The sequence below is a fragment of the Mobula hypostoma genome, chromosome 11 (assembly GCF_963921235.1).
Source record: "Mobula hypostoma chromosome 11, sMobHyp1.1, whole genome shotgun sequence".
Lineage (NCBI taxonomy): Eukaryota > Metazoa > Chordata > Chondrichthyes > Myliobatiformes > Myliobatidae > Mobula > Mobula hypostoma.
The window spans coordinates 63,391,302-63,404,489 of NC_086107.1; the positions used below are offsets into that span (position 1 = coordinate 63,391,302).

A 13,188-nucleotide genomic window follows, 5' to 3' on the forward strand; every position below is an offset into this window, starting at 1 on the left:
CATTTTCTTCAATAATACAGTTCCAACAACAGACGAGAAACTCAGCATCAGCCAAGGCAACACCTGACCTGCAGCCCAGCGACTACCATGACCTCTCACTTCCAGAGCCACAAAGGCACAGAGGTTCCATTGCATTCACTACGACTGAGATTCACAATCTGCACTACAGCAGCTCACTCAGGCACCTCTTCACAGCAACCACTAAAACCTTGACACCCTGCGCCACTGCCTCCAACCTCCTCTCCAAGTTGCACACTATACTGCCTTGAACATTTGATGCTGATCTCCTTCACAGGGAGTACCTTCAGCTCAGAGACTTCGGGGGTTCAGGACAGCAGCATCTGAAGCATAATTAAGGATCGGTGTTATAAGACCATAAGAGCATGAGGTATAGGAGCAGAAATAGGCCATTCAGCTCTTTGAGTCTCCCCTGCCATTCCATCATGACTGATTTATTATTCCTCCAAACTCCATTCTCTTACCTTCTCCCAATAACCTTTGATGCGCTGACTAATCAAGGAGCTATCAACTTCCATTTCGAATATATCCAAGAACTAGGTCTCCACAGCTGTCTGTGACAATTAATTCCACAGATTCACTACCCTCTGGCTAAGGAAATTCCACCTCATCTCTGCTCTAAAGGGAGATCCTTGTATTCCGAGGTAGTACTCTCTGGTGCTAGACTGCAAACTGTGGGAAATATCCTCTTCACATCCATTCTTCTAATATATCAATAGTTTTCAATGAGATTTCCCCCTCAAACTTCTGAACTCCAGCAAGTACAGGCCCAGACCCATCAAACACCCCTTCACTCTGGTAATCATTCTCGTGAACCTGCTCTGGATCCTCACCAATGCTAGCACAACTTTTCTTAGATAAGGGGCCCTAAACTGCTCACAATACTCCAAGTATGGTCTGAACAATGTCTGATGAAGCCTCAGCATCTTACCTTTGCTTTTATATTCCAGTCCTCTTGAAAAGAATGCAAACGTTGTGTTTGCCTTCCTTCCCACAGACACTACCTGCTTGTTAACCTTTAGGGAATCCTGCACAAGGATTCCCAAGTCCCTTTGCACCACTGATTTTTGGAAGTTTTCCTTGTTTAGAAAATAGTTTACCCCTTTATTCCTTCTACCAAGGTGCACGACCATACACTTCCCTACACTATATTGCATCTGCTACCTCTTTGCCCATTCTCCTATCTAAATAAGTCGTCTTGCAGACATCCAGCTTTCTCAACACCACCTGCCCCTTACATATCTTTGTATCATCCCCAGACTTGGCCATCAACTCCGTCATCCAAATCATTGACATATAACATTAAAAGAAGCAGTCCCAACACAGAACCCTGCAGCACAACACTAGTCATCAGAAGCCAACCAGAAAAGGCTCTCCCATTCTTATTTCCACTCTTTGTGTCCTGCCAGCCAACTAATCTTCTATATATGCTAATATCTTTCCTGTAATACCAAGAGATTTTATTTAGCATCCTCTTATGCGGCAGTTTGTCAAAGGCCTTCTAGATCTCCAAGAATACAAACCGCAAAGTAAATTTATTATCAAAGTACATATATGTCACCATATACAAACCTGGGATTCATTTTCTTGTGGGCATACGCAGAAAATCTAAGAAACATAATAGAATCAATGAAAGACTGCACACAACAAGACAGACAAACAACCAATGTGCAAAAGAATACAAACTGTCCATGTAGATGTGCTCAGTGGTGGAGAGGGCTTTATCTGTGATGGACCGGGCTATATCCAATAATGTTTGCTGGATTTTCTGTTCAAGGACATTGGTGTTTCCATACCAACCCAGATGCAATCAGTTAATATACTCCACACCACAAATCTATAGAAGTTTGTCGAAGTTTTAGATGTCACGTTGAATCTTTGCAAACTTCCAAGTAGAGGTGAGGCTGTGTTTTCTTCATAACTGAACTTGTATGCTGGGCCCAGGGTAGAGCCTCTGAAACGATAACACCGAGGAATTTAAAGTTGCTGACCCTTTCCACCTCTAATATCCCCCCAGTGAGGACTGGCTCATGGACCTCTGATTTTCTCCTCCTTAAGTCAATAATCAGCTCTTTGGTCTTGCTGAAATTGAGTGACAGGTTTTCAATCTTCCTCCTATATGCTGATTCATCACCACCTTTGATTTGGGCAACAATAGCAGTGTCATCAGCAAATATGGCACTGGAGTTGTGCTTAGCCACACAGTCATAAATATAAAACAAGCAGAATAGGGGGCTAAGCACACAACCTCGTGGCGCACTTGTGCTGTTGGAGATTGTGAAGGAGATGTTGTCAACAATCTGAACTGACTGGTGTCTGCAAGTGAAGAACTCGAGGATCCAATTGTACAAGAAAGTGTTGAGACCAAGGTGTTGAAGCTTATTGACGAGTTTTGTGGGGATGATAGTATTAAATGCTAAGTTGTAGTTGATAAAGAGCATCCTGATGTATGCATCTTTGCTGACTAGATATTCTGGGGTTGAGTGAAGAGCCAATGAAATGGCATTTGTTGTGCCAGTGGCAAATTGGAGCAGATCCAGGTTGCTTCTCCATGCGCTTCAACACCAACCTCTCAAAGCACTTCATCACAGTGGATGTAAGTGCTACTGTACTCTGAGGCAGGTTACCATGTTCTTCACAGGTACCAGTATAATGCCTATTGAATCAGGTGGGTACTTCAGACTGCTGAAGCGAGAAATTAAAGATGTCAGTGAACACACCAGCTAGTTGATCAGTTTCTATTGACCCTTGTTTGCCTATTATGCTTGTGATTTCCTCAAAGAATTCCAACAGATTTGTCAGACAAGATTTTCACTTAAGGAAACCATGCTGACTTTGACCTATTTTGTCATGTGTCTTCAAGTACCCTGAAACCTCACCCTTAACAGTGGACTCTAACATCTTGTCAGGCTAACTGGACTATAATTTCCTTTCTTCAGCCTCCCTTCCTTCTTAAAGAGTGGAGTGACAATTGCAATTTTTGAGTGCTCTGGAACCATTCTAGAATCTAGTGACGCTCGACAGATCACAACTAACGCCTTCACAATCTCTTCAGCTACCTCTTTAAGAACCCGGGGTGTAGTTCATCTGGTACATGTGACTTAACTACCTTTAGACCTTCCAGCTTCCTAAGCACCTTCTCCTTAGTGATATCAACTAGACTCACTTCTGTCACCTGACATTCTTGAATTTCTGGTAGCCCTGTCATCAATACTCGCACCCAATGATTTTATACATAGAATTGCATGGTATACATCTTCAAATGGCCTGGGCAACTGGTTTGGAAGGATTCTGCTATCTGGAAGTTAACATAGTTTTGTTGACCATTTCAAGTTCAAGTTCATTGTCATTCAACCATACTCATGTATACCATCAAACAAGGCAACATTTTTCCGGACCAAGATGCACAACACAGTACATATAACTCACTGAAATAACACATAATGTAACATTATCACAAATAAATTAACAAATAATAAGGGGCATATACAATACAGGCCTTTCCAACCATTGAGCACATCTACATTAAATACTGTCATAGGAAAGCAGCATCCATTGTCAGTAACCCTCCCCACCCAGGTCATGCTCTTTTCTCACTGCTGCCATCAGGTAGAAGGTAGAAGAGCTTCAGGACTCACACCTTCAGGTTCAAGAGCAGTTACTACTCCTCAACTATCAGGCTCTTAAGCAGAAGAGGATAACTATGCTCACTAGCCCCATCACTGAGATATTCCCACAACTAATGATCTCATTTTAAGGACTCTTTGTCTCATTTTCTCATGATTCCATTGTTTATTGCTATTTATTTATATTTGCATTTGCACTGTTTGTTGTCTTCTGCACTCTAGTTGATCTTTCATTAATCCTGTTATAATTACTATTTGTTGAGTATACCTGCAGGAAAATGAATCTCAGGGTTGTATATAGTGACATACATCTACTTTGATAATAAAATTTACTTTGAACTTTAAAAAGTAAACAGTATAACACAACTGACTATTCATATATGATAAGATCTGATTGGTGGCAGGTGTTCAGTAGTCTTATAGCCCGAGAGAAGAAGCTGTTTCCTGTATTAACAGTTCTCATCCTAATGCTACGGTACCTCCTGCCTGATGGTAGGGAGCTAAGGAGATTGTTTGATGGATGGAGGGATCACTGACAATGCTAAGGGCCCTGCATACTCAACACTCTTGATAAATATCTGTAGTGGGTGGAGTGTGGGGGGGAGGGAGGTCTTACTTCCCTTACAGTTTCAAGGAGAACATTCAGCCCATTCAGTATATGCTGGCCTTGAAATTGATCTCCTCAATCCCGTTCTTTATCTCAGGCTTTATGTCCCTGTATCCTACTCTTCCTCACATGGCCAGTAACTATATCCATCCTGATTCTCCCAAAAGGCACCTAAACAGAAGGTAACTTACATTAACCAACTAACCTAACAAACAGCATGCATTTCGAATGTGGGAGGAATTCCATGAGGTCACAGGGATAATGTGCAAATGCCACACATGAAATATTGGAAGTCAGAATAAAATCCAAGTGGCTGGAGGTGTGAGGTGGTTGCTTTACCAGTAGCACCATTGTGTCAAACGCAAATGCTCTTTCAGGCCCTTCAGTTAATTACATTTGATGCAGGGAATGAGCACAAAAAATCTAATCAGACCTACCTGGTGGAAATGGAATGTGTTTGGATAAAATAACCCTTTCAAGCCAGAATTCCAAGACCATTTGGGTATAACACTGTGAATGAACTGAAGTAGGCTTGGATTTGTCCTAATACCGTCAAGTCAGTTTGGCTGAAATCAGTACGTGTCAAAAGTACCTCACAGGCTGAGATGCTGCAGTTTTATTCTGTACTGCAATATCTAAGCCAGCCTTTCTCAACCTTTTTGCCCTGAAGGAACCCTTGAAATAATTTTCAAGTCTCAGGGAACCTCTGCGTAAAAAGTTATTATATCTACAGCTTCTAGTACTTAGCATGATTAGTCATTTGTAGATACAATAATCCAAAAATAATTGTCAATGCTCTTTTGAGTAGAGAATGGATTTCAAGCCAACTTTTCTTGGAAAAAAAAAGATGGTTAAGCTTAGCTTACCTTTCTTAAAAATAATACCTTTCTTTCCCTTCCATAAATTTTAAAAACTCATAAGGCAAACATAATATATTTTGGTTAAATAACTGGCTTAAGCCAAATTTGGATTTATTTCTTCTAAAGGTAGGTGGAGAAAACATCAATAATTTCGGATATGCAGATGACACTGTGTTAATTGCAAGTACGGAGGAAGAACTACACAACTTAATATATATAATTGTTGAAGAAAGTGCAAAAATGGGTCTATCAATCATCTGCAAAAAGACAGAATGTATAGTGATATCCAAAAAGAAGGAGAATCCTATCTGCAGGCTAAGAATAAATGAGGAAGACATAAAACAAGTACAGAACTTTTGCTGCTTAGGAAGCTGGATGACATCAGATAGCAGGTGCGACTTGGACATTAAAAGAAGAATAGGGATAGCAAAATTCACCTTTACGAGAATGAAGAGTATACTGACCAACAGTAAACTAGGCATGACAACCTGCCTCAGAGTACTGAAATGTTACGTTTATCCAGTTATGTTATATGGCTCAGAATGTGGACAATATTTAGTAACGTGAGGAAACAAATTGTAACAGCAGAGATGTGGTTTTTGAGGAGGATGCAAAGAATATCATAGACAAAACAAATATCTAATGAGGATTTTATGAACAGAGCAAGCACAAAAAGAGAAATAATGTATGAGATAATGAAAAGGCAACGTAACTTCATTGGACATGTGATTAGGAAAGAGCAGTTAGAATGCACGGTAATTATGGGAAAGATTGAAGGGAAGAAAGCAAGAGGAAGAGAAAGACAAATGATGATGGAGACAGCAGCCAGCGAACTGGAAATGAATACCAATGAATTGATCCACTTGACCCGAAAAAGGAGTGTGTGGGCCATGGCAGTCAAAGCTCGAACTGGGCATGGCACCTGATGATGATGATGAAAAGTAGGCTCAGTAGATTTAATTAAAAGTTGTAAATTTATTTTAATTAATAATATTTCCAACATGAAAAATTATTGATAGCTTTGAATTGTGAAGTTACTAAAGACCATAAGCTAAAGCAACACAGTTGCCAATAAAATTCCTTCAAGTGAGAACATTTGTTTCCAGGTATGAAGACAAAACATTAAGATTGGCCTTTGCTTGTTTTGGGCAGCTCTTGGCAACAGAAAAAGTTTTCTTGAATGTCTCCATTTACAAATGCTACAACATGACATTTATTGATGAAATTTAATCTGTTGACTCATCAACCTGGATAGAGAAGCTGTTGTTTTTCAGTTTATCACACAAAACCTCTTCAGCATCAGGTGACAGGTTTTCAATACGTTGACTTATCGTACTGTCTGAGAGTGAAACCTTTTCATTTTCTCATACTGCATCTTGTACTAGAATTTTACCCACTAGAACTTTACCCACTATAATTTTACATGCTGGCATTATTAGGTTCACATGAAATGTGTCACTTTCCCTTTTCCGGGTAATAAGTTCTGCTACTAAGTAACTTGCTTACGGAATCTTTTTACTGACTGTGACTCAGAATGTTTTCTTGTGATATCGTTCTGAAGGAATGTTGTATCATTTTGTAATGCATGCATTTCTAAATGACAATAAATGAGGACTGAGTGTCCTCATAATCTAATCTAAACAAGAGCTTTACTCTGTTTTGAGATTCCAATAGCCATTTAAAATAACCAGCACTTTTACATGTAACATGGCTGTGATTTGTAGTTAAGTGTCTTTTCAATTTTTCTAGTGTTGTGGTCCAGTCCATGAAATCCACATTCCGGTTCATGGTTCTTATTCCAGGTTTTCCTTTTTTCCCTTGTTCCATTGGGTGCCTTAATTGAGTCACCTGATTCTCATTTTGGGCTGACACATAAATACCTCTGCAAATCAAGGATTCAATGCTGGACTGTTCCCTTCCCCTCCCCATCTGAATCCCTGGCAGTTAACCTTGGCAGTCACCTCAGCCCTGCGTCCTAGAACGGATCCTGGCCCTGCATCCCAGAAAAGGTCCCGGCCCTGCGCTTCAAGAAAGAATCCTAGCTCTGTACCCAAAGGCCTAACCAAGCCGAGTCCAAGAGCCAAGCCTATCCTAGTCCAAGACCCAAGTCCTGCCCTGGAGTTCCATGTCCTGCCCAGGAGTACCTCGCCCAGACCAGGAGTACATCACCCAACCCAGTGCCAGAGTTCCCTCGTCCTGTCCAAGCCATGTCCAAGAACCTCATCTAGTCCAAGCCATGTCCAAGAACCTCGTCTAGTCCAAGCCATGTCCAAGAACTTCGTCTAGTCCAAGCCATGTCCAAGAACTTCGTCTAGTCTAAGCCACATTCTAGAACCTTGTCTTGTCTAAGCCTAGTCCAAGAACCTCATCCTGTCCAAGTCAAGTCTTTGTGTTCTTGTCCTGTCCATGTGCCTCGTCCTGTGCAGGAGTTCCACGTCCAGTCCTGTAGCCACATCTTGTCCTTGCCCAGATCCGGAGTTCGAGCCCAAGTGAAGACCCAGGTTCCGGGTCCCTGTCCAGTCTCTGGCTTGGAGTCCTAGCCCAGGCTCCTAGTTCCAAGTCCCTTGTCCTGGTCCCGCTTTCCTAGTCTTAGTCCCAGTCCAGGCCCGGTGTCCTTGTCTCGTCCAGGGCCTGGGTCCATGTCCAGTGTCGTTTCTTCCTGACTCCTCTTGCTTTCTTGATAAACCTTGTCCTGTTCCTAGTACTTCAGTGTCTGTGTCTTGCATTTGGAACCACCATCAATGCCCCCTTATGACAGCTAGAGCCATTGCTGCGTTTGTAAGTTGTTTGCCACAGACTAGGCACAATGGAATAGGACAACTTGGATCACCAATCTATGTAAAATCCCATTGATAAGTAGCTTTCCTTGTAAAGGTGAACTTTTTTGTGTCCATTATTGCACGAGTGCAGTGAAATGACTCAGAAGATTGGACTGTCAGATATATCTATAAAACACGGGGGTTAACAAAATATAAAAAAGAACAGCATAATAAATAACTAAATGAGAAAACCACAACAAATATGAAATCTTCACAATTTAATTCACTTCTACCCTACACAATCCACCTTTTGCAACATTTACAACAACAGCAAAGTGGCAGGCCAGCAGCTAAGTCCTAGCATGTAGAAATTTCTTCTTTAGAATGAAAATTTCCCTCCAATTTTCAACTACACCAGTAGAGTTTGTTCACTCACATAAGTCAGTTGGTGTCACATAAGAGGAAGTTGGGGGAGGTAGTTTGTGAGGGAGAAGCTGACATCACAGTCCAAGTTAGGTCTCCATTCCATGCTCGAAAATACACTTCACAATCCTCATCAGCCTACCATCCTCCCCTCGTGCAATACAGTGCTCACCATCAGCACATCGTCTTCCCCTCGGTGCAATACAGTGCTCATTATCAGCCTACCATCCTCCCCTCCGTTCAGTACAACGTTCACCAATTATCAGCCTACCATCCTCCCCTCTGTGCAATACAACATTCACAATTATCAGCCTTCCACCCTCCCCTCTGTGCAATACTACACTCACAATTATCAGCCTTCCATCCTCCCCACTGTGCAATACAACACTCACAATTATCAGCCTACCATCTTCCCCTCTGTGCAATACTACACTCACAATTATCAGCCTTCCATCCTCCCCTCTGTGCAATACAACACTCACAATTATCAGCCTAACATCCTCCCCTCTGTGCAATACCACACTCACAATTATCAGCCTAACATCCTCCCCTCTGTGCAATAAAACACTCACAATTATCAGCCTAACATCCTCCCCTCTGTGCAATACTACACTCACAATTATCAGCCTAACATCCTCCCCTCTGTGCAATACTACACTCACAATTATCAGCCTACCATCCTCCCCTCTGTGCAATACAACACACACAATTATCAGCCTAACATCCTCACCTCTGTGCAATACTACACTCATCAATTATCAGCCTACCATCTTCCCCTCTATACAATACAGTGCTCACCAATTATCAGCATACCGTCCTCCCCTCTGTGCAATACAGCACGCACTAATTATTAACGGCCTCCCCCATCTTGCATCAAAAACATGGTCCTACTGTGCACTGCTATACTAGGCTTGGAGAAGTCCAGCAAAATTACTAACAGTGCTGCTCGGTCACTGCCCACCACTGTAAGCACTAGTGTCGTGCAAAGTTCAAAAAACGTGTTTTTTTTTAAATCACGATCTCTCACAAAATTCTTAGTGTTCCGCAGAACCCTATTGAGAAACCCTGATCTAAGCCAAGGCCCAAGGTCCACACTGTACAGTGCGGAAAACAAGAAAAGGACGAGATTCAATCAAAAAGGCACAAACAGATGTCATCACAGGTTCACAGAGTTAGGCAACTTTGAGTTTAGAGAAAAGTAAACATAAATGAACTTAAGAGCGAGAATGTTGGGGATATAATTCTGTCCTCATTTCTGATTGAGTAAATATAAACCTGCCCCTCACAGCCAATCTCAAAGATGGCATTTACATTGGTCATACACAGAAAGACTTCAAACGAACATTTATGTCTTTGCAAATCATCCAAAGAAGGAACAGCAGCTGTTACAAAGAGTAATTATACTGACATAGAATGAAAATAACCAAAACGAGGAAGGTTACTTCAAAACAAAATGTAATTTGATTCTAAAAGGAGATCTATTATAAAGCTTGATTTTGTCTGTAGTTAGATAAAATATGTATGGGCTTGGCGAAAATTTGACTCAAACAGAAATTCTTGACTCTGTTTTTTAACACTTCATGCACCATTTCCCTAAAAAAGCTGAAACAGTGGCAGTGACTCATGCACTTCCTTATGTAATACAGTTATACAACACCATCCAATATCCATTCAATATTCAGGAGGGATAGACATGAAAGAAAAGGAGGTGGGGTGGCGTTGCTGGTTAAAGATGAGATTAACGCAATAGAAAGGAAGGACATAAGCTGGGAAGATATGAAATCGATATGGGTAGAGCTGCATAACACTAAGGGGCAGAAAACGCTGGTGGGAGTTGTGTGATGGTATTAAACAGGAAATTAGAAATGTGTGCAATAAAGGAACAGCAGTTATAATGGGTGACTTCAATCTACATGTAGATTGGGTGAACCAAATTGGTAAAGGTGCTGAGGAAGAGGATTTCTTAGAATGTATGCGGGATGGTTTTTTGAACCAACATGTCGAGGAACCAACTAGAGAGCAGGCTATTCTGGACTGGGTTTTGAGCAATGAGGAAGGGTTAATTAGCAATCTTGTCGTGAGAGGCCCCTTGGGTAAGAGTGACCATAATATGGTGGAATTCTTCATTAAGATGGAGAGTGACATAGTTAATTCAGAAACAAAGGTTCTGAATTTAAAGAGGGGTAACTTTGAAGGTATGAGATGTGAATTAGCTAAGATAGACTGGCAAATGACACTTAAAGGATTGATGGTGGATATGCAATGGCAAGCATTTAAAGATCGAATGGATGAACTACAACAATTGTTCATCCCAGTTTGGCAAAAAAATAAATCAAGGAAGGTAGTGCACCCGTGGCTGACAAGAGAAATTAGGGATAGTATCATTTCCAAAGAAGAAGCATACAAATTAGCCAGAAAAAGTGGCTCACCTGAGGAATGGGAGAAATTCAGAGTTCAGCAGAGGAGGACAAAGGGCTTAATTAGGAAGGGCAAAAAAGATTATGAGAGAAAACTGGCAGGGAACATAAAAACTGACTGTAAAAGCTTTTATAGATATGTAAAAGGGAAAAGACTGGTAAAGACAAATGTAGGTCCCCTACAGACAGAAACAGGTGAATTGATTATGGGGAGCAAGGACATGGCAGACCAATTGAATAATTACTTTGGTTCTGCCTTCACTAAGGAGGACATAAATAATCTTCCAGAAATAGTAGGGGACAGAGAGTCCAGTGAGATGGAGGAACTGAGCGAAATACATGTTAGTAGGGAAGTGGTGTTAGGTAAATTGAAGAGATTAAAGGCAGATAAATCCCCAGGGCCAGATGGTCTGCATCCTAGAGTGCTTAAGGAAGTAGCCCAAGAAATAGTGGATGCATTAGTGATAATTTTTCAAAACTCGTTAGATTCTGGACTAGTTCCTGAGGATTGGAGGGTGGCTAATGTAACCCCACTTTTTAAAAAAGGAGGGAGAGAGAAACCAGGGAATTATAGACCGGTTAGCCTAACGTCGGTGGTGGGGAAATTGCTGGAGTCAGAAATCAAAGATGTGATAACAGCACATTTGGAAAGTGGTGAAATCATCGGACAAAGTCAGCATGGATTTGTGAAAGGAAAATCATGTCTGACGAATCTCACAGAATTTTTTGAGGATGTAACTAGTAGAGTGGATAGGGGAGAACCAGTGGATCTGGTATATATGGATTTTCAAAAGGCTTTTGACAAGATCCCACACAGGAGATTACTGTGCAAACTTAAAGCACACGGTATTGGGGGTAAGGTATTGATGTGGATAGAGAATTGGTTAGCAGACAGGAAGCAAAGAGTGGGAATAAACAGGACCTTTTCAGAATGGCAGGCAGTGACTAGTGGGGTACCGCAAGGCTCAGTGCTGGGACCCCAGTTGTTTACAATATATATTAATGACTTGGATGAGGGAATTAAATGCAGCATCTCCAAGTTTGCGGATGACACGAATCTGGGAGGCAGTGTTAGCTGTGAGGAGGATGCTAAGAGGATGCAGGGTGACTTGGATAGGTTGGGTGAGTGGGCAAATTCATGGCAGATGCAATTTAATGTGGATAAATGTGAAGTTATCCACTTTGGTGGCAAAAATAGGAAAACAGATTATTATCTGAATGGTGGCCCATTAGGAAAAGGGGAGGTGCAACGAGACCTGGGTGTCATTATACACCAGTCATTGAAAGTGGGCATGCAGGTACAGCAGGCGGTGAAAAAGGCAAATGGTATGCTGGCATTTATAGCGAGAGGATTCGAGTACAGGAGCAGGGAGGTACTACTGCAGTTGTACAAGGCCTTGGTGAGACCACACCTGGAGTATTGTGTGCAGTTTTGGTCCCCTAATCTGAGGAAAGACATCCTTGCCATAGAGGGAGTACAAAGAAGGTTCACCAGATAGATTCCTGGGATGGCAAGACTTTCATATGAAGAAAGACTGGATGAACTAGGGTTGTACTCGTTGGAATTTAGAAGATTGAGGGGGGATCTGATTGAAACGTATAAAATCCTAAAGGGATTGGACAGGCTAGAAGCAGGAAGATTGTTCCCGATGTTGGGGAAGTCCAGAACGAGGGGTCACAGTTTGAGGATAAGGGGGAAGCCTTTTAGGACTGAGATTAGGAAAAAGTTCTTCACACAGAGAGTGGTGAATCTGTGGATTTCTCTGCCACAGGAAACAGTTGAGGCCAGTTCTTTGGCTATATTTAAGAGGGAGTTAGATATGGCCCTTGTGGCTACGGGGATCAGGGGATATGGAGGGAAGGCTGGTGCAGGGTTCTGAGTTGGATGATCAGCCATGATCATAATAAATGGCGGTGCAGGCTTGAAGGGCCGAATGGCCTACTCCTGCACCTATTTTCTATGTTTCTATGTTTCATCCATCATTATTGGCTCATGGTCAATTGCTGAATGTTTTCACGGCTCTTCTGTAAACATCAGAGGAGAGATGGGATGGGGTGCCTAATTGGAATTAACTGTTAAGTGCAACTACAAAGGACTCATGGTTAGTTTTATGCATGGTAATGTCATATATTCTGCTTCTGACTCTCACCTCTGGCTTCCATGGCAAGCATACTTGCGTCAAGTTCAAAGTCTGTCTGGATCCTCTTGGGTACCCATGAAGCTCACCTTGGGAAGGTCTACCATTTTTGCTCGATGAATCTAGCTGTCAAGTAAAACAAGAGGTTATCCATCACAAGCTACCAAACAAACAAGCCTGGAATATATCCCAGATGCAAATTGGGATGACATCACATTAATTACAACCATTTGTCATTTCATCAGTCTTTGGTTACTGCATTCTCTTCAATGTATTTGCAAAGATTCTGCTACTCTGAAATTCTGCTTTTCTGAGCTTCTGCTTCTCTGTGATTCTGCAA

At 41.7% G+C, this 13,188-nt stretch overlaps 1 protein-coding gene across 2 annotated transcripts in view; it reads right to left on the reverse strand.

Moving 5' to 3' along the window:
• The window catches only part of LOC134353795 (N-acetyl-beta-glucosaminyl-glycoprotein 4-beta-N-acetylgalactosaminyltransferase 1-like), an 897,506-nt gene that overhangs the window by 434,320 nt on the left and 449,998 nt on the right, over positions 1-13,188 (reverse strand). The window contains exon 3 of one of the 2 annotated variants that reach the window (XM_063062183.1): positions 12,861-12,974. In XM_063062183.1, the coding sequence (XP_062918253.1) occupies positions 12,861-12,974 (114 nt within the window). The remainder of the gene's footprint in view (positions 1-12,860; positions 12,975-13,188) is intronic. The other variant, XM_063062184.1, reaches the window with a different exon arrangement.